Source organism: Melampsora larici-populina, assembly GCF_000204055.1.
Source record: "Melampsora larici-populina 98AG31 unplaced genomic scaffold MELLAscaffold_36, whole genome shotgun sequence".
Classification (NCBI taxonomy): Eukaryota; Fungi; Basidiomycota; class Pucciniomycetes; order Pucciniales; family Melampsoraceae; genus Melampsora; species Melampsora laricis-populina.
The window spans coordinates 835,104-856,910 of NW_006768800.1; the positions used below are offsets into that span (position 1 = coordinate 835,104).

At 41.7% G+C, this 21,807-nt stretch overlaps 5 protein-coding genes across 5 annotated transcripts; 1 reads left to right on the forward strand and 4 right to left on the reverse strand.

Moving 5' to 3' along the window:
* Positions 1-8,526: 8,526 nt before the first annotated feature.
* On the reverse strand, positions 8,527-9,843 carry MELLADRAFT_90326 (uncharacterized protein; the record flags this gene model as incomplete). The annotated part of the gene is made up of 5 exons (XM_007413382.1): positions 8,527-8,754; positions 8,855-8,926; positions 8,996-9,058; positions 9,147-9,524; positions 9,730-9,843. 5 exons carry the CDS (start codon positions 9,841-9,843, stop codon positions 8,527-8,529), a joined length of 855 nt encoding a protein of 284 aa, XP_007413444.1.
* Positions 9,844-10,981: 1,138 nt separating this feature from the next.
* MELLADRAFT_90327 (uncharacterized protein) lies at positions 10,982-11,191 on the forward strand (the record flags this gene model as incomplete). Its single annotated transcript, XM_007413366.1, has 1 exon — positions 10,982-11,191. The coding sequence occupies one exon, from the start codon at positions 10,982-10,984 to the stop codon at positions 11,189-11,191; it is 210 nt and encodes a 69-aa protein (XP_007413428.1).
* Positions 11,192-12,576: 1,385 nt separating this feature from the next.
* MELLADRAFT_29060 (uncharacterized protein) lies at positions 12,577-13,270 on the reverse strand (the record flags this gene model as incomplete). Its single annotated transcript, XM_007413381.1, has 4 exons — positions 12,577-12,662; positions 12,801-12,948; positions 13,045-13,105; positions 13,176-13,270. Coding segments are annotated over 4 exons (390 nt in total), but the record flags the coding sequence as incomplete, so codon positions are not given.
* Positions 13,271-13,756: 486 nt separating this feature from the next.
* On the reverse strand, positions 13,757-15,813 carry MELLADRAFT_49568 (uncharacterized protein; the record flags this gene model as incomplete). Its single annotated transcript, XM_007413380.1, has 3 exons — positions 13,757-14,473; positions 14,537-15,519; positions 15,587-15,813. 3 exons carry the CDS (start codon positions 15,811-15,813, stop codon positions 14,199-14,201), a joined length of 1,485 nt encoding a protein of 494 aa, XP_007413442.1.
* Positions 15,814-17,837: 2,024 nt separating this feature from the next.
* Positions 17,838-18,999, reverse strand: MELLADRAFT_90330 (uncharacterized protein; the record flags this gene model as incomplete). The annotated part of the gene is made up of 2 exons (XM_007413379.1): positions 17,838-18,781; positions 18,864-18,999. The coding sequence occupies 2 exons, from the start codon at positions 18,997-18,999 to the stop codon at positions 17,838-17,840; spliced, it is 1,080 nt and encodes a 359-aa protein (XP_007413441.1).
* Between the last annotated feature and the right edge of the window lie 2,808 nt (positions 19,000-21,807).

A 21,807-nucleotide genomic window follows, 5' to 3' on the forward strand; every position in this document is an offset into this window, starting at 1 on the left:
GTTTGACTTTCTGGTGTTGATGAACTATTACTTTCATCTGGGAATTGAGCTATAGCCAATGGGAAAGTTTGTCATCCTGAGGACAACTACGGCACAGACATCACTTCACAGCTTGCTTGAGATTTGACATCATCTTTGTGGAATTAAAAGCCTATTTCTCAGACTTATGTGTTTTTCTCTATTGCTACTGTTTACTACAGTTGTGTCTTTGGGCACCTGGAACATACTTTGGACGCAATTGGGGATTTCAAAGCTTGGTACAATAAATTTCAGTAAAATTAACTGCACCAAGGCCATTTACAGAGACAATTACGGGATACAAAGTCCAAGCCCGGACACATGGCCAGAAGTCCAGATTTCTTTTTTGGCTGTAAATTTGAAATCTGGACTTCTGGGCACGTCTGCAGCTTTGAATCCTCGGTCAGCCAATGGCAGCCGCCTTTTCTAACTCCAACCCTACAAAGACCTCAGCAGCAACTCCATGCCTTGTTTCACTCGGAAGAAAGACCTCAGACACTCAACTCAAGTGGGCAAGTTTTGGAGTCTATATTGCTGCAATCTACTTAAAATCTTCCTTGAGAACATTATCATTACTTGCACTGAGTCAGTAAACGTCAAGGACAAACTCTTTACGGTTTTGGTGCATAAACTCCTACACCTCTAGTCCTCATTTTCTTCCTGCTTTACTTTTAGGAATGGATTCAGTTTACGTAGATAAAAGGGATTTATTTTCATACATTCTTCTTTCAACTGTTTGATAACCTTTGTTATTCTTGCTACCTTTATTGCTTACTTCAATGTCGGGCCGTTGTGCTACATTACGTTATTCGGACCATTTTGGGTAACATATTGCTCAAATTCAGAAGCTGCACCGCCAGGATGCTAACACAACACACAATTCACAAATATCAATTTCAGCGCAACAATACATTCTTTGGACGGCCGGAAACAAAAAAAACGCAACGGAATCAGTGCAGAAAAAGCGACAACGCAACGTTTTTTTGGCTGTGCCACTACAAAATCAGCAAAAGTAGAATAGGGGTATTCAAAACTCCAGAAACGTGTCCCAAAAGTGTCCAAAAGTGTCATCCAGAAAGTTCTGGGACACTCCAAGTTCGAATTTGGATGTCACTTGTGGACACTTTTGGGAATATTTGAAAGCACCTCTTGAGCCTCGATTCCAGGTACTCTGTGCCTCACGTCTCAAGATGCCGCGAGTCTCAGCCAGACACCAAGTCCTACAGGTTCTGAAAGGGGTATCACACCACCTCCTCGCTCACCCGGCAGATGACACACTTCCTCTTTCATCAGCAACTCATCCCTCAAGCACCACAAGATTGTTATCAACTGTTCTCCTCCTGCCTCAGTTACTACCGGAACTTCCAATTACACCAGCCACTCGTCTAACTTTGGGTCTCATGCTGAAAAGTAGAAGAATCCGACGACTTCAGGACTTTGAATCGAAGAAGAGCGAGGTTGAAGTATGGTTGGCCGAACTGGAACGGGTTGAAAATCAGCGATATCTGACTTCACGAACTCTCCGTGATCGAGACCATTGTTATGAGATTTTCAATGGTCTTATGAACGCTCCAGAGGGCTTATTCTTAAAAGTGGTAAGGTGTCCTTTTCTTTACGCTCTTTTGGAACTTTGGTAACATCGGATTGGTTGGTATGTTCAGGCACGAATGAAAAAGGACAACTTCATTACTCTGTATCATAAGATTGAGAATAGCAAAGTATTCCGTAACACTTCTAGCAATCCTCAAACAAAGGTTGAAGTCCAACTATTGGTTGCTTTAGCAAATATGGGTCTCTCGGGAAACGGCGGACAGGTTTCAATCATAGGCCGTTTATTAGGTGTTTCAGGTCCGTGCTTTTACATAAACAACATCATTATTTGCTCTTATTGAGTTTTTTAAAAATTGTAGACGGGAGTGTTGAAAACTACACCTGGCGAAGTATAGCGGCGATCCTTGAATTACAACCTCAGTATCTTAGCTGGCCATCCGGAGATGAGCGTGCAGAAATCCGGAACGAGATTGCTCAGGATCACCCAGTTTTGAAGGGGTGTGTGGGTTTTGTTGACGGGACACTGATTCCCTTAGCTTTTGGGCCAGTCTTTTGTAAAGAAGATTATTGGACGCGGAAGTATTTTTACGGACTGAACTCGATGATAGTGTGTGATCATCGCCGGCAAATCACTTTTGCCCGTCATGGATGGTGCGGGAGCGTTCATGACCAGCGAGTTCTCAGGACTTCCTCAGTAAGACTGTCTCTTTCAATCCTCTAAGAATCATTACACAACACATAGAAGCTGACTGCCCCTATAGCTTTGGTGTCACCCCACTCGTTACTTCAGCGAGGGTGAGTACTTAGTCGCAGACTCCGGATACAGTGCGTCCAATTACACGGTTCCTCTTTTCAAAAAGAATTCCACCTGCGATCTTCCCGGACTCAAGAATTCTTTTAACAAAGAACTTAGTGAGGCAAGAACAGTAATTGAGCACGTCAACGGGATGCTCAAAGCAAGATTTCAGATGCTGAAGGAATGTAGATTAATCTTACGAGATAAACGCTCGATGAAACGGATAAACGCCCTTTTGATGGCGTGTTGTCTGCTTCACAACTTCCTGTTGAAGGAGGATCCAACTTCATTTTCTTATGGCCTTCCTGATGCAGCGGACCGTGAAGCCGAGCGACATCATGCTGAAGAAACACCGGCGGTAGCTAACGCGGTTTTGGCCGACAACGACGACTCTTTACGCAGACAAGTCTTTACAGACTATTGTCGTCTTATGCAAGAAGAAGACATATGATGTTGGTAAGTGTCATCTCCCTCATGTATTTTGCCTCTCGCTCACATTCTGATTGTTGTTGAAAGATTGTTTCCCCTCGAAAAAAAAATTTAAACTCATTTCGAATGATAAGCCGCTCTGATTTGATTTGAAAGATTGTTTCCGCTCAAAAAGCAAAGAATAAACTCATTTCGATTCATCACCCGCTGCACTTTCTAGTCATGTTACCTTTATGTTTCCAGCTGCCAAATGACTCAAAGAAATGAAAATACATCTTTTTGTGTTGAGACAAGTTGCATAAGAGAGTTAGACAGTGAGAACGAGTCTTCTGATCTCGTTTATCTCAAAAAAGATGGAATCGTTCTCACAAAAGTGTCTTTTCAAAAGCACAAGTTATTCACCTAAGGACTCGTTTTTCTCACATAAGATTCTTTTCAAAAGAATCTTATGTGCACCTCAAAAGCTCCAGTTAATCACCTTTGCATACAACATCTGCGCAGAAAATTGAGAAGACAAAATGGAAAGAGAACTCGTTTGTCTCACAAAAGTGTCTTTTCAAAAGCACAAGTTTCACATAAGATTCTTTTCAAAAGCACAAGTCAATCAACTTTGCATACAACATCTGCGCATAAAATTTAGAAGATAAAATGGAAAGATACAAATGAAACTTTTTTTGAATCATGAAACATGATTAAAAATTTAATCTACTTCTAGCATCTCATAGACAGTCTTCTTCGCTTCGGCCCAGCTCATATTGAAATTATCCATGTATTCCTTGTATAATCTTCCTTGCATTGAAATGTCTTCCATTTTCGCTTTCTTCTTATGAGTCTCCAGTTCTTTCTCTATTTTGTCTAATTCGAGTCTCTCCCGGCGCCTCTTGAGTTCTTTTGTTTCATCTAAGTTCTTTTCCATAAGTTCTAACTCATCTTGATTAAATTGCAAAGTTTCCCTTTTGAGTTGGAGTGCTTGTAACGATTGAGTGTGCTCATTAGTTTCTGGGTTTAGAGACTTTGTGATTGCATCGGTCAGTTTGTTGTTCGAGGTGACTTCAGACCGTCGAGCTGCTTGTTTGGCTAACATATGCTTCTTTTTAAAGTCCCACTCCTCATCGCGTTCTTCTCGAGATGGTAAGTGATTACTTAAAATTGAAGAGGAAGGACCTGAATTAACTTGAGATGATTTCCTATTTCCACTTTTGGTCGATCTATCTAAAGATCCATCGGAGCTCTTTCGAGGGGAAGCATGACGAGGTGTTGACTTGTTAGGATGAGTTGATTTATGAACCCTTGAGGTTGATGATTGACTGAGGCCGACGTCATTGGAGCCTTCATGCTTATCTTCGCCTTCCTCTAAATCTTCCAAAAGGGGACTCTCAATACCACGAAAGAGTTGTTCAAATGATGATTCATCATCACCATTGGGTTGACTGTTGGCTTTGATTTGATCAGCTCGGTCGTTGCCCTTGAGTTGATTATTGTCGTATGTCAACGGTGAATCAATAGTGTTTTGATTGGGTAAGATGTCATCTACATCGATCAAAACATTAGATTCCTGTACGTCGTCCGGTGAATTTGCCTTTCGCCTTCCGAAAGTGTCGACCATTTCTTCATAATATAGACATTTCTTTTTGAGTATTGCTTTAAAATAATGAATATAAATTAGTGGTTTATTTCTAAGTACACAAACAAACTTAAAAAGAAACTGACCTTCAAATGTATCTTCAACCAAAGATAGTCGCTCCTTCCATGCCTCGCTATCAGATGCATACCCATTTGCCTCCTTCTCAGCAAGTGCATCCTCCATGAGTTTCTTCTTCGCACCTTCGCCACTTTCTTTGCGGAAGTCTCGGCCATCGCGATAACTTCTCTCGAGATCTCTGATCTAAGGAAAAAAAACATGTAATGAACATATGTATACATATGTTAAGGAGAAGATCAACGTACTTGTTGCTCGACTGTGGTAGGTTTTATATTCGGAAAGCCATTTTCAGCGAGGTAATTGGCAACATCCTGAGCTATCTTGCCTTTCTTCATCGTGCCTCCATTGGTTCTCCACCAGTCAAGACGAAAACCATCACCAACAGGAGTTGTTAGCCATTCCACTATGAGCCACAAAGGAGTCTTCCCATCCTTGTTGAGGTCTACACGCCACTGGGTTCGAGAACGGGCAGGAGACGATGGTTGGTTGGTCTTGGCCTTGGCCTTCGGAGCACCCTTCTTTCGGGCTCTTTTCTTGGGCTCTGGATCGGATTGAGTTTGTTGAGTTTCTTGAATAGCTGGAGTTTGAACTGATGGTTGGTAAGGTGTCACAGGCATCGTTCCCCAAATATGAGCGTTGATATTTGGGGAGATATGTGGGGTGAGAACTGGCGAGATATGTGGGTTGATGGTGGGTGAGACAAAGGTATACGGATAGGGATGAATTGGTGGGACTTGACCCGCAATCGACGAGTTTGATGAAGTGCGAGAAAGATGGTGGGAAGAAGGTGGATCAGCCATGTGAAATGAGTGAATGAGGGGGGGTTAGGTGGGGAAGGGCATCGTTGTGTTGAGACAAATATACAAAGTTTTGAATCTGGGTCTATTTGGAACTATAGTTCCAAGTTTGAACTTGGAGTCTCCCAGAACTTTCTGGATGACATTTTTGGACACTTTTGGGACACGTTTCTGGAGTTTTGAATACCCCTAATAAAAAAGAAACTTTGTCTTTGCTCAACAACAAAGAAGTTAACAGCATTTATTTGAAATTTGATAGAGACTGAGTAAGAATTTTTTTTTAGATTTCATTATTATGTTTTTATTTAAGAAGCGAAGCAAAGACATATCAAAAAATTGGAAAGGAAAACTTAAAGTTATCAAGTATTATTAATTTAAAGGAAGCAAAGGCTAAGTAGGAGCCTTCTCTTTTCCTTTAGATTGCTTCTTGACAGATTCCTCCCAAGCCTCAAACACCAAGCCGACTTCTTCCAAATCATCAGTAATTGGCACCCCCTCACGTAGCCACAAGCGACTACCAACGCACATCTCGATGGTGCAAGGCTTCAAACATCCTCGCATGGCAGTTGCCACATCGGCAGCCGCCAAAAAGGTCCGCTCGGCTGCAGCTGAAGAACCTGGAACCAAAAGGTAGTGCCGTGCTAATGATGCCAGGACAGGATACTTATGTTCATGTTCCTGGATATGGGGCAATTACATTAGTGATCAGTGAAACACACAATATGTAAATAGTCAAGTAAACTACATACCTTCCACCATTGAAGAACAGGCTTAGGACTGTTCTCCATACCAGGTGAAATCAAGGGGTCCTCACCCTTCAAATACAGCTCCAGCTCATTAGCTACCAAAGGGGTTGCAGTCTCATAAAGTTGATATATAACGGGCACACTAGCTTCCGGGGCTTCACTTCTAGGACTTTGCGGTGAATTGGAGGGAATATTGAGTGCCGACTTGTGTTTGGAAAACTTGGTGTGAAGGTGATCAGTGGCGTGGAAGGTTTGCTCATGCTCCGGTCCAAGGGTGTGTTCAAAAAATCGTAAGCGAAGGGCAGGGTGACAAATTGCCGCCATGAGAAGGGTGTTACAGCCAAGAGCTTCCTCATAGTAAACCTTTGTATGTTTGATACAAGCTTGAAAAAACGGTTGCATGCGGTCATCAGGTGGAATAGCTGCCGATTGAGCTGTCAAAGAGGTGAGTAGAGTTTGATATTTGGCAAGTACCATACACCCAGTGGGTGCATTGGCCTCCATTCGCTTAGTCAAAGTTTTGAACGGCTATTTGACACACTCATGTTAGTAGTCTGAAAAAGGGTAGATGATCTACTATTAGGACTTACTCGCAGCTCATCGAGTAAATCTCTAACATCTTGCCAGTATGAAAGGGAGAAGAAAGTTTCTTGAAAATACCCAGAGGCTTTTTTTGACAATTTTTTATAATTTCTTGACTTCTTCATTTGAGACTTTGAGGCATCTTCTTTCAACATTTCATTGATAGCCTGCTTGACAAATTGGGTTATCAGTTTCAGGGAGAAATTTGTTACAGAATAAGGTACACTGACATCCTGATTTTCATATGCTCTATCCCATCTGTCGAGGCAGATATTCCAACGGATACCATGGCCGGCAATCAAAGAGCAGCCAGGACCATTGCCATCCGGTTGCCTCCTCCTTAGGTTCATTCAACGCGCATTGAAATCCTCGCGCCAAGCAGAAGATCGTGTAATCTTCTTCACAACAGAGTCAAGCTGAAATTTGTTTATAAGGTAATGTCAGTGTCAAGATCAGACACAAAGATGTTATATGGGATGGAATACAAACATCTTGAGTTAATATTTTAAGTCCATTCATTTTGGCTCTGGTTGGCTTAGGGATGATGTTGATGGCCTCCATGTCCCAGTGGTTGTCCTCAACATTGTCCTGTTCCCTTTTGTCTTTGGAATCACTCGACTCATCTGGATGATGTTCAACATCATCCTCGGTGTCCGAGTTCAAGGAACCCACAAGGATGGCCTGGTTGAGTTCTTCTTCTTCATTGCCAGCTTCAGAAATAGTCGGTAAGTCCTCTGGTGAGGGGAAAAAACCAAGTACTGTGTGGCGCTGATGACTTGTTGGTGGCCTAGGGCTGCGATTCCGGCGTTGACAATCAGACCAATCTTGTGACACATGCACTTGACGTGCATGGTCTCAGGATCCCAAGAATAATTGGATGAATGCTGGTTGTGTTCCTGGAGTTGTTGATGCATCTCAGCTGCCAAAGTCATGTTGTTTGACGCTGAATCTGTTGTATGACCTAGCATGTATTAATACAACAAACAGATTGTCAGCAACTGAATTGTGTGAATAAATACTAATATGAGATACAGGACTACATATGGAGGAAACTACTTATCTTTTGGTAAATATTATGTTTCTTCAGTACAGTCACCAGCGGCTTGGAAAGCCAAGCTCCCTTATGGTGATGAGCAACTCGCTTGAGCGTGAGGTGGCGAGAAGTATAGTTCCAGTCTTTGTCGATAAAGCTGGCAACCCCACCAACAAAAGACCAAAAGTTACCTTTTACCGTCCAAACATTGTGTGTCAATGTAAACTTTCCTGGAATTGACTGAGACATAGACAGAAAAAAAAGAATGACGAAACAAGTTAGAACACAAAACCATCAACATCTGAATTAGATAGATTATGATGATAAACAAGAACGAGTAAAACTTACTTCAAGTTCTCTATAAACAGTGTCTCTTAGATTCAGGTGCAGTTCTTTGGCCTTGTTAGCTGTCCACTGCCGATGGTAAAGTCAAGCATTGGGTCGAGCGTAATAAAACACAGCCTGAAGAAGCGGATCTTCAATCCGGGACCACGGCAACACTTGCCGGACCTGCCATAGCATCAGAAGGCGGTTGGAGATTTTCATATTGAACTTGGGCATAACTGTAACAAAATTGTTCATTGTTGATACTTTATGTGATTCTGCTAATTTCTTGGTGTTGACCTCTGCAACTGTCGGAGGGAGCTTTCAGCCTCAAGCAATGGCTTCCTTACGACGGGGGCAACCAGTCTTAGATCTGCCGGCCTGATTAGATCCATTGCGATGGATCTTGAGATTGGATCAAGTCGTTCCATGGCCACGGCAGACTTTGCCACACCAAAGGCATGTAAAGTCCAATGGACATCCTGGTCCCTAAAGGTAAAGGACGATCAGTCAGCTGAATGTTTTGTAAGATTAAATAATATATATATCTAATGGAAACATGATAAGAAAGACAAATTGGCAACACTTACATTGTCATGGCCCGGAGTTGGTTCATCAAAATATAAAGCAATATCATCATAATCGTTGCCTTCCTTCAAATCGTGGTGAGATTTCTTTGATCGTTTGCGGATCCAAGCATTGTCGTCATCAGAGTCTTGGCGCAAATTGATGGAAGGACCTTGGACTTGATTTTCTGAAACAGATGAAGCCTTGTTCTATGACAATTTGACATGAATAAATACCAAGTCATTGAAGGGGAGCGAGTGAGTCAGCATATGTTTTGATGACACAGGTGAAGTGAAGGGTCAGCCTCACCTTAGTTTGATTTGTGTAACCGGACGCATTGGTTACAGAGGAAGCAGTGGATTTGGGTTTTTGATTTGATTTCTAAAGGATTTCACATCAAAACAAATTAAACAAGATTATAAATTAATAGAAGAATACGACAGAACTCACAGTCTTTCCTTTCAATCCCAACGCTTTGAGAACAGAAGAAGCAGTGGAAACAAAGTTTGGTTTCTAAACCACATTGTATCAACAAAAGAGAAAAGAATATATATAATGAAGATGATGATAACTGAGATTAGAAACAGTGGAAAGCACTCACAGTTGATCCTTTCGATCCTGTCGGTTTGGCAACAACAGTTTGCTGCTGACTGGATGCCTTGTTCTGCTTCGCATTCTTGGACAATTGACCCTGGTTTGGGACAATGTGGCCCCCTACCAGGTCACATTTGGATCTGGAAGTTGAACGAGCTCGTTTGAAGCCAGATGAAGAAGGTGGTTGTGTCAGTGAAGAGGGATTAAAGAGTCCGCGGCGGCTATCCTGGGATGGTTGGATCATCCCAGGATCCAATTGGAGAGGGGTTGTGATCCAAAAAGTTTGGCAAGGTTGACTTGGGGTTTCATCGGTGTCGTATCCAGAACCTGGACACATGTTGTTGAAGGAATCGAGTGGAGAATTGGAACAAACCAAGTGCAATAGCTGAATAGACGTGGTAAGTGTGATAATATAAGTCAGTTCATGTAATTGAAACTGAACCAATAAAAATAATAAAAAGATAAAAGATGAAAACTGAGGAAAGGGAAAGAAGAAATAGGTTATACATATATCAATAAGAAGGAAGGCGATTACGAGATGAGGGAAGTAAGAGAAATGCCAATCTGGAGTCAAGATCGAGACCACTCACATTAGAAGTTGGGGTGACAAAGTTGAAAACAATTGGCCATCGAATTCCATGGGGGTTGCTTGTTGGTCTGGGGACTTGATGATGTAACCAATGGGCCACATCATCATTGTCCATGATGTTGATGAGGCTAGAAGGCGACCTATTGGATTGGTTGGGATTGATTCAGCATTAGAATCTCTAGCTGACCTATTGAATTGGTTGGGTCAGCATGAGGATATCGCCGATAACGGAGATCACTGCTGAGAGTATGTGTAACGTACCTATTTCACATAACATACCTGTCACAAGTATGTCAGCGTATCTACTCCAAAATAAAATTTGTGACATAAAATGATAACACACCGGTATGTAGGATTTAAAAATCGGCCCCAACCAATAGCGTAACCATGTTACGGTACAGTGCAATAACGGCGGAAGGTAGCGTAACCGGCCTGACATTGCTTACTTGTCTTTTTGTACTCTTGTTTGTTATTCAGATCAATATGTTTTCTATTGAAGGAGGAGTTGGACTTTAGTAGTATTCTTATCTTGGTTGTTGGCTTGATCCATTATGTCCTGATTGATACCCTACAATTCTTTGAGATGAGCCAAAAATGATTGTCCCCTAACAAATTAAAAAACTGGTCAAAAAAACTGGGTGTCAAGCTGGGAATTTTGTTTGCCCAGATTTTAGCTCGGGTCCAAAAATCTGGACTTCTGGGCATGCTCCCGGGCACGTGCCCAGGCTTGTACTTTTAGGGGATACAAAGTAGAAGTCCGGGCACGTGCCCGGGCACATGCCCAGAAGTCCAGATTTCATTTTTGGCTGTAAATTTGGATTCTGGACTTGCGGGCATGTGCCCGGGCACGCCTGCAACTTTGAACCCACAGTCAGCCAGAAACCGTGGAACGATAGAGTCCTTGAATCAATAAAACACGGCCCTGCAGCTCGTTTAACTATATACCAAGACATTAAACTATTGTGACAACATACCCGAAGACCAGACATATACTAAGCTTCATATTTTTTTCGTTCTCTCTTGTATGGCTTGTGGGATGATTTCTAAAAACTTGCTCTTTATAATTGACTACATTATCAAAAGTACTCAGTAAGAGAAACCACTATACAATTGCAAAGAAAGAAAAGAAAACATTCAATAAATGGAAGATGAGTTGAATTGTGAAGAAAATGGTTGAACAATGCTTGTTAAATAAGGGAAAAGACCAGTCTCAAGCAGAAACAAAACAAAACAATCCAAAACAACCCAAAAGAATGAAACAATCAAAAAAACAAAACGATCAAAAAACAGAACAATCAAAAAAACAAAACGATCAAAAAAACAAAACAATCAAAAAAACAAAACAATCAAACAAAGGAAACGATCATAAGCAAAACAAAAAACATAACGATGATCAGTTTCAAGCGAAACCAACAAAACAATCAACAGAAACGATCAAAATCAAAAAAGCAATCAAAAACTAAACACGATTGAAAAGTATAAAAAAAGATCAGTTTCAGGAAACACAGAAGAAAACAATTGAAAACGAGGAATTGATGGTATCCGAGTTTAAACCTGAGAGGAAGACATGAAATTACGCGGTCTGAAAGCATGGAAATGAGGGTGGGGTTTCTGGGCGGAGAACTGGGCGTTGAGCTGGGAAGTCTTTTTTTGCCCAGATTTCAGCTCGTGTCTCACGCTCACACCCGGCACCTTTTTCGTGGCCAGGGCTGTGGCCAGGGCCGTGGCCCAGCCCTGCCCAGCCCTGCCCAGCCCTGCCCAGCCCTGTGTGGCCTGCCCTTGAAACAACTTTTGATCATAGCCCAACTCATCTTCAGGTGCTACTCCCTGCTTAAGGCACTGTTTGAAGGGGAATTAAGCTGAACTTCATGCACTATGAAGGTCATGAAGGGCTGGTGGTGAGGGCCACGCGTGGCCTAAGCCCTGGCCACGGCCATGTGCCCCTCCAGGGCGCCTCGTGGCTTCGGGGCCCCGGGTGTGAGCGTGACTCGTGTCGGGAGATCTGGACTTCTGGGCGCGTGCCCGGACTTGTACTTTGTATCCCCTATTTGTATCCCGTAAATAGTTCTTTAATTTCATCATTGGCTCTCAAAGTAGACCCGGTTTCAAAAAACCCAGTTGACCCAGTTGACTTTTTGGCTGTGAGCTGTCAAGAAATGTCAAGTTGATACACAAAGTTACTGCCAAAAAGCAACTGGGTTAACCCAGTCAACTTTGAGAGCCACTGATGCTTCGAGTGTCACTAAAGCCACTAGGCTGTCGGGCACTGCATATGAGTCCAGCACCTGTGAAACCCAACAATAGCTGATGCTCTAATTGGAACATCAAGTACAAGGCAAGAGATTGGAGCCATGTTCTAAATGGAACACTACAAACTTGCCTCGGATGCTCACATTTTAGTATGCCATTGGTATGTACCCCACATTGGGGTTACCCCCTTCTTGTGAGAGTCAGGTTAAGGGGCCTAATTGCCCCCCCAAACCCCAGAGACCGTCGTGGATGTTCATAGATACATCATTGGCAGAATACAGACTTCAGATCACACCGACTTCACAGTATTTTTTACACGAGAGTTCCACGGTACTTTTGCGTTCCTTTGCCACCGGGGAGGCATAGGAAACATATTATTCCTGCTTACCGGATAGTTTCATGCATCAAGAAGAGTTCATGAGTCATCGGACCATATCCATCCAGCCTCCGTTTTGATTGACTAGTTGTTGTGACGAACATCACGAGATTAAAGAATTTAGGTATCAGAGTTCGAAAGTGATTCGAAAGCTTACGTCGTGTTGAGACCCTAGCCGGATCGAGACTGAATGGTAGATATAACATAAAATTCAACTCACGTTCGCGGGCCAAATATTTTGAGTGCTCTGATGTGGGTGTCTTTTCCATTAAGGTGATTGGCCAAAACCGCGATCTGGAACAGGTGGCCTTTAATAGCAACGCTAAGATCGAAACGTCTGTTGAGTTATTAGGCTAATGAGATGATATAGTCCAGAGTGACTTACGATTCATCGTCATCATCATCGCTTTCATCCTCATCCTTGTCATTGGCATCATCCTCGTTACCGAGCTTGATGTCCTGCCATCCTCGTGGGTTTCGTAAATCAAGTTGTTTGATCTGTTGTAGATCTTGTTTGAAACTGCCAACGGCTATCGAAAGGCGACAAGGCGTGTAGGAGTCATCCATCGAGACATCCACAAATATCGAAATACGCTATTCAGAGCATTCATAATAAATTAGACTTCAACGAACTGATGAGAGATCAAACAGCCCCTCTATTCTTGTAGCAGGAGTTCAAAGTGAACTTACTGAAACAGCAGTCTTTTTGGGGAATTCGATCCGTATAAAGTGAGGCTGAGGACCTTCCGATCTGGAACCATTCGACAAACCAATCAGGATCCTTAAATAATGATTTGAAAGCGAAAAGAAATCCACCAAACTGCCACAACGTATGAATAGAATCATCTCTGAGTTGAGCAACGCCAAAGCCAGGTTTGGCACTAGAAACAGACCAAACAGCTCGGTCTCCTAGATCGACTTCTTCGGTTGCTTTGGTCGCGTTGGGCGCGTTGGGCGCCTGCGTGACTGGGATAGCTGACATGCTTTAGAGCTGAAGTTGAAGGCGCGTATACCGTTGAGCATCCAGCAAATGTGAGCAGCGAGTCTCGATTGCTCTCAATACCCGTTTCTGGTGGCATTTCGGTACCACGTCGGGGCTAGACACGCCTGCGACCCGGACACCGGGTCTTCTGCCTTGCAGGGTTTGCATCGCATGATTCTTTTGTATCATGCCGTCGGGATGGATTTAGCTGGATTTAATTTCCTATGGATAAGGTTGAATCTCATATTTTTGGTATGTATGAAGAAGCACGCGCGAAATGAGTTGATTCCCAATTATGTCGATTCATAAGACTTGTCCATAATCCAGCAGAAAGGGATGTACTGCAGAAGTCCCTGTATGTGGTTGCACATTCTGGAAGAAGCTAGACTTGCCAATGGGGTGGCAAAAGTGTTGCCTTGTGCAGGACAGCAAATTTGTATTGCTACATCGGATGAGGACTGCTCACTTGTACAATACATACATGGTTATCATAAGCAAAACAGATACAAGAATGAGAAGGATTTCAATAGGATCAAATCTTGGTTGGAAAATTGGACACTGGTACAATCCGCTTGGGTGAGATGCGAAGATGATCACTTGTCATCTAATATCAACTAGTTTACAAAATCTCATGGTGTATATAGTTGTATTTACCAAGAGACCTAGGAGCAAAAAAAGTTGAACACACAAATGGTTGACATTTGATGACATATGGCGTAAGCGATAAGTTGTTTAAGATGAAAAGTAATCAAGGAGAGAAGATCTAGTACGTGTTTGCTTAATAATTACCACAAAGATATTCACAGCTAATGAGAGAAAAATAAGTGGAACAATTGAAAATGCAAATCATAAGAAGACAAGATCACCACTGAACCGCAAACCCATTTGTTTCGATTGGCACAACTCGGTATTGTGTTTTGAATAGGTTTTGATGATCCTTTTGATCAGGGAACCATTTCTTCAACCAATCCTCAATCTCTTCGTCTTGGCTGATCATAGTAGGAGGAGAGATACCAGAAGTCGAATACTTTGACTCAAGTTCATCCAACCAGTCGCGAGTTTCATAGTGATCAGGTTTCGAGATCTGACCACCACCATTCAAACACCCTGAAGGACAAGCCATGACTTCAACATAATCTAATCTCTGACCATCCTGTGATGTATCCTTGACTCTCCTCCGATTGAGATTGCTGCTAGGACCAGTAGGGCCTTTAAACTTTCGTACTAGGTTTTGTAAATTTTTGAATCCATAACAGTGAGCTCCTTTGAATAGTACCTTTTTTGTGTCTTGGTCGGTGGTCGTGATCAGGTATTCACAATAATCTCTACCACGTTTGCGCTCGATGGTCAAAGTGGCATCGGCGGATTTATGTTCATCGAGAATAGATTGAATGATGAATTGCAAATAACCTCCGCTACTTGATCTTTCGCTTTCGGGTCGATCGATCCAAGTTGGGATGATGGAAGTCGAGGGAGTGTGTGATGTTACTTCAGAACTCAGTTTCGGTGCGTTGCTAGTCTGTGTTATTTGTGGTTGAGATGATGATGCAGAAAGAAGATCAAAATGGTGTTCTTCTAACATCTTTTGTACTTCTCCCGTTGTTAAAACTAAATCGACATCCTTAACCCCACTCTCGGAATTGATGAAATCCTGCCGACTAGCTTCAAGTTTTTTATCATAACAACTCATAATAGTAACATGATAAATTTGATTCGGTGTAACATTGATCAATTTGGAAAATTGTGTAGATTTGATGATTGATCCCTGAATAGCTTGTGGTGATTTCACATTACTAATCATGTTCAAAATATCTTCTGTTTGAGTTTTTTCTGCATAACATATCCAACCGGGACATGAACTTGATAAGATGGTTTTAGGTTTGACTTGTGCTTGTTTTTGACGATGGATCCGATCAAATTCTAGTTTCGTTTGATACAAACTGAGCGCTTGTGAAAACTTTGAATCAAAGACTAAATGAAAGCCTATGATTTCAATAAAAAAAGTCTTGAGAGATTCGAATGTGGCGGATATGGATAGCTTATAATATGCCGAAAGGGAGGCGAGTGATTGGGTCGAGATTGAGATGATGGGATAAAGTGTTGTATCTGCTTTCAAGGTTGAATAAAGTTGTGATGTAGATTGTAATGCGACGAGGACTGATTCGGAACTAGTAACACATCCACTGTGGAATTTAAAATGGTATCGTAAGTTTTCAGTGAGATATCAAAGAGCATCAAAAACCAACTGACCTACAAGCTAAACAGTCCGTTAAACTGATTTCAGCCTTCTTCTGCGGAAGTGGTTCTGGTGCTGAGAGGGTGATAGGTACTTCATCTAGCCTGATTTCGGTAACAGCAGATGGAACTTCTTCTTTGATAATTGGTTCGATCGATTCAGTGGGTTTGATACATAGTTGAGATGGACCAAGATAATCATTTAAATCGATGAGTGATGGTGAGAAGTTGGATGGTGGCATCGCTTTAAGTTTGATTTTATTTTCCAAAATTTAAGTTCTCAGCTTGGATTTGAGATTTTATATTTTCAGAAATGGACGAATGACTTTATGCTGAGTCAACACCAAATTATCGAGTCTGATATGCTGCAACTCTGAAGCCCGCTCGGACTAGTCCAATCCTTGAGCCTTTGGGATGAGGTCTTATCAGGTTTGATCCAGAAGACAAAACAATTAGCCAGCGCAGAAACTCCAAAACAAATCGTCCACTTCATTCTCCTGAATACAGCCGGTTCATTTTCTTCGCTTCATCACAATGCCCCTATTCCTCCGCCTGTCTCCTTTCCATATGACATTTTAGATTCAACCACAGTACTTGTACATCAAATGAACGCTCATAAACGATGGACAAACTGGTAATTTAATTACAAAGAACCAACACATTTGGTGACAAAAATCCCGCACGACCTCCCATGTGACATGCCTAAGAGCCTGAGGTGGTACCGGACCCAACAAAAGTATTGGGAACATCGATCAGGCAAGCACATTCGAACATAAAATGTAAATACAATGATAGAAACAACAAGACTATCTGCATATGGCATAGAAAGAGCTTTGGTGAATAAAGCTGCGTCCTCAACAAGCAAGAGATAAATCGACAAAAACCGAAGCCTTTCGTGGACTTAGGTTGCTGCAGACAAAAAGATACACCAATGGCAATTGAAAAAACTTGGACACAAGTCCTTGCATCCAACAAAAACACAGTGCTTCCCAAACACATTCTGTCTCGCAAAGATTCTTGTGACGCACTGTGGCCGTGGGCGCCGAATTTTCCATATTGGATCATGTTCCTTTTGCTTGTCGGCGGCAAGAAACTGGTTTCTATTGGAAACACTCAAATCATAATCATGGGTATTAGATAGCGATAGCCAATCAATAGGCTTCTTTAGCAAAAGGCATGACCCAATCTCTCCAGGCAAGTCTAGATACATAGCTAGGCAAATGATGTATCTTTTATTGCCAAAATTAATTTCAACAACTTTCGAGTTCATTTGTAGTTTTCTGGTTTGTTAAAGAAAGATATCTCAGATAAACTTAACCAAGTCCCAAGTGAAATAGAGTCAAATGACTTTCAATGATTACTTCCTATCTGTGATACATACCTCACTAAAATACTTGTCCTTCTAAGTTCTGGGACCTAGATCTCCTCACCAAGATGTACCTTGGATAGAAGGGTCATATGAATAAGTGTTGGATATACATTGCATACATAAATAGGCTCTTAGTACGCGTTGCACAAGGAATATGTGATATAGGGCTCATTAGAAGTATTGATGGCACATGCACCTGTGATCGTTGGTATGAAAAGTTTCCTTGGTATTTGTAGAAATGTGGTATCAGTTTGATGAGAAGAAACATTCAACATAATGTACATACCACATAGTAGATTGGATACACTGGCAAGATGAAAATGATTTGTTCAGAATTGAAAACTTTCATATCTATGATGCGGAAAACATAAAATGACATGTGTTTATTAATCTCAACTTGATTTTTGCATCGGCAGAATGTCCACTTGGTGAGAGATGGCTATCCACCTTACACCAAAAACTGTTTAACACATAAACCCATAGGTTGTGAGAGCAGTAATCTGTTACTAGGATTGGGGGGGGTACCATCATATGCAAGGCAAATGACAAAGTCACACGGTAATTTGCGCAAAGCAGATATGCTCAAGTAGACTGTTGGAAAGTCTGAGTATGTATGTATGAAAGGTATGCGCGAAGCATTTTTCGTTTTCATCATCGGGATGTTCAGGTATTGATGTGGTCGAGACCATAGAGGCGCAATAGACAAAACATCACGCGTGAAATGCAAGAAATGAAAATAGATACTACTACAAGTGACATCGAGAGAAGAGATTACTGTTGATATATCAAATAAAGAAATGTGTGCAAGGATACAAGAAAACTAGAACGAGACAAGAAAAAAAATAAAGAACACAAATGCTAGAACACCAAGTGAACCTCCACAAAACCCCTGTCACATCATTGCTTTTTGTCATGACTCAACAAGATCTTCATCTTCTTACTAAAATCTTGACCAGATGCCTCCGTTAGTGGTCGTTTCGTTGTTAGTCGGACTCGAGCCTTTAAAGGTTTATCGTGCTTAGAGTCGTAACAAATCCGGTCTGACATAACGTGTAGCGATTTAGTCCGGAAAGTCGACAAGATCTTTTGGAGTGGAATCTCATCGACAGGCGGGCAGGGTTTTTTGACCGAAGGTCCAGCTTCCATACTCTCTTGCACCGGATTAGCGTTCTCCTTTGCCGATGATCGAGAAGTAGATGCTTGCGGATTTGTGTCTTCAGCCGGCTCCTGTCGGCTGTTATCCGCTGGTTCATCATGAGACGAATATCCGGAATCCCCTTTACCATCCCCAGCCTCGACGCCTTCACCATCCTCAAGCTCCCTGATGTCTTCATTCGATCGATAATGATGTCGAGTAAGATCGTCGGAAGGTGATGAATGTTGGTTTAAGTCGTCAACATGAGCGCCTTCTGGCTCAAAATCTCGAGATTCCTCTAGTATGTCTGATTCGTCCGACAAGTCTTGTGAATGTTGATCAAATGATGATGCCCGGCTTCGGTTTGGCGTCTTGAATCCACTCGGAAGAAGCCCTCGTGGTTCATTGTTGAGTAAAGAGCCGTTGACTCGGGAGAGATCATGAGGAGCATTCCTGAATTGCCTCCGACCAATGAGGCCGTCGTTGAATCGATTACAAAGATTCGGAAATAAGTCCCGTTTAGGACTCGCGGAAGCAGTGGCGCGATCGTTTCTAGCGTTCCAATTTGAAGACATTCGGGCAGCATGCCAGTAAGGGTCTAAGATTACTTCGTCACCATATGGCTTTGGGTCCTGCTTTGTATAACGCGTTGGGAGTGGACGAGCAGGTCCGGGGATGCCGTTTTTGGATGGCGAATGCAAGTAATCTAGAGAAGATAGAAGTGAAAGAGATAGTAAAAATCAGCACACGCAAAAAAATAAGTCAAAACATCAAGGAAGTCTTCTCACCTTTAAGGATGGGATGATTCCTTATTGGGGCAACCGTAAAGCTTTTACGACTGGGGCACATAGGTGGGAGCGCCGCGTTGCGATGGGTAACACCATCAACTTGAGGAAGGAGGTAAGAGGTAGATTGGTATGCCATTTCGACTTCAAGAAGGATTGAAAGATGTAAAGGTGATGATATATTTATATATCTAGGAGGATCGTAGAAAGAAGATTTAGGAGTATGTAGGCTGGTGAATGTGCCGAGAAAGTGAAGGAAGCAGGGTAAGATGAAGCTGTTTATCAAAAAGGGTTATAAAGGTATTGTGAAATTTTGATAATGAAGCTTTGTGAATAGATAGCGTGATGGGTGAATAAGAAAGACAAGAATACCTGGGGGGAGCAGGACTTTTTATACGATTTCCAGTGGAAAGCGACTGGGTCATGATTCGCATCGCGCCCTCATCTCAGCTGTTGTTCCTTGCCAGATAGGTGAGTTGGTCTGCATTCCTTGAGTCTACCGTCAAAGCAGTGTGCCTCACCGAGACATTTCTTAGGCCCGAATAAAATCTCCTGCTCACAAGTGATCAGTGCTGAAGCTCGCCATCCGTTCTAGTCTTCGTTTTGGTCCTGAATTCCATAGCTCAGGTTCTTTTTTGATCCAGCAATCGCAGTGAATCAAAGACTCGGCCATTTTCTGAAGGGTATCTGCTACGTCGGATCTTCATCACAACTGCTTCACATATAATACTGATGCTTGATCAGGATGAAAGACGGATCGGATCGAAAAAGGTAGAACTTTATGCTGCCGCAACTGTCTACACAGTCCTTGAAGAGTTCTTCAACACCCCAAAAGCTCGTTTAACAAGTCACAAGTAGTAGCCAACGGCTAAGCTGATCGGTCCATATTGATTATATACTGTTGAAAATGTTAGACTTGTGACCGACTATCAGGTAAAGAGGTACACCCAGATTTTTTGTGTAACTCACAAAGCGCCAACTTCAAGGTAGACAGACTAATGATCTGATAAGTCTATTGCAAAACAAAGGAATCCCAACAAACCACTTGAAGTAACTCGAAAAAAGTCAAATACGTAGGGCAATTTGTTTACCTCGAGAGGCTCAATGTTCCTGATGTCCGGTCAAAGCGTGACATGACGAGGGTTGAAACTCAGTTCGATCCAGCAAAACATTTGTGATTATATCATGATCAGTCATTTTGAGAACCTGGCTTTTAAAGTGGATAGCAACAATCTGACCATTTCACCTGGACAACATGTAGTAGGAAATATCGTCAAGTACTTGCGGAAGTCACTCAACACTGACATAAACGACACTAGGCTAAACATTTTGTATAAATTATCATGTCCAAAAACCTAACAACACCCTACGGGGTGGCTAGCGGTACATAATATGAAACAACAATATAAAAAAGAAGTGTAGAAATATAACAAAAAAAGATAAAACAGTTTTTTAAAATAACTACTGTATGCCATACATTTTTTTTGTATAAAAAAGATAAGAGGATACATAAAAATTGTTTTGCTTTTAGCTATAACAAAAAAGAACTATAGAAAGATTAAACATAAATGAATCAAATTTTTTATATTGTTGATTGAATGAAATAATATAGATAAATTATAGGAAATGATCTTTTTAAATAAGTAAGAAAGAATAATAGATATACTTAAAACCATACGGGTGGGAAAGGGAGGGCTTCAAAAATGACTTGCTGACTTGCTGAAACTTGACGATGAAGTTGAAGAATGGAAGATTGGAAGATATAGGTAAAGGAAAGATGAATGGCGAATTCTGTGGTAAACTGTAACAGGATGATGTCATCTATACATGAGAGTAAAGAGACAACAATGACCCGACCCGAATTGCAAACATTCATACTCGAAGAACCTATATCCGATATTCCAATCAGTAAATAACTAGTTACCTACAACTAGAAATATCGTCAAGTACTTACGGAAGTCACTCAACACTGACATAAACAACACTAGGCTAAACATTTTGTATAAATTATCATGTCCAAAAACCTAACAACACCCTCTCCGACCCGCCTATGTATAAAGCGTATTTCAAGAGTGGTGAAGAAGGGAGGAAAAAAATAAAATATAACAAAAAGAGCATAGAGTCAGTCAGTTTGTGAAATCCGAAAAAGCACAATAACGAAAAATTTCCAGCGTATAACACTCCTCTGTAAAAGAAAGTGTAGAGGAAATCCAAAAGAATATTAAAACTCAATCAAGCACTCACGTCAAACAAAAACTACAGAAGCACCAACGTGAGCCGGTTGACCAATCACATGATTTTGTGAATCTGGTAATCTTAAAGCTACGTGGCCTCGAACATAGATACGAAAAGCCTCAGAAGACCATCTTCCGGCAGATTGAATATACTCCATTGAAGCACCTGACTGAGCCAAAGCTGTAGCACCACCGGACCTGAGAGAATGACCGGAAAAGGACTTATCGAATAGAGAGTGAAATCGAGATAAAAACCAAGATCTCATCGGAATAGAGCCACTTGAAGTCAAAAATAGTTCGGATTTTGATAGAAACAATAAATCCCTAGATCTCAAATAGGATTTCATCCCAGAGATAGGACAAGCTGAGGAGTTTTTGAAATATTGGACGATAACAGTAACACCGGTGAAACCCGAATTGCACTTAGAGTAAGGCAGAGAGTATTTTATAAATTTTCCGCAGGTTGAGAATTTCAAGGAGCAGCGCTTGATGACCTTCCTTTCATCAAATAACTTTTTTGAATCAGGAATGGTAATTTCGCCCAGACGGTGGAGACCACCAAAACCGACGCTCAGTAAGACCAAGAAGAGACGGTTGTCATGAGTGACTCCTAATTTCGAAACCGCAGACTCGATTTGAGTAATAGTAAGAGGTTCTTTTCTTTTAACAGGACTAGATAACGACTTGAGACAACCTTTTAAGGTTTTCTTCAC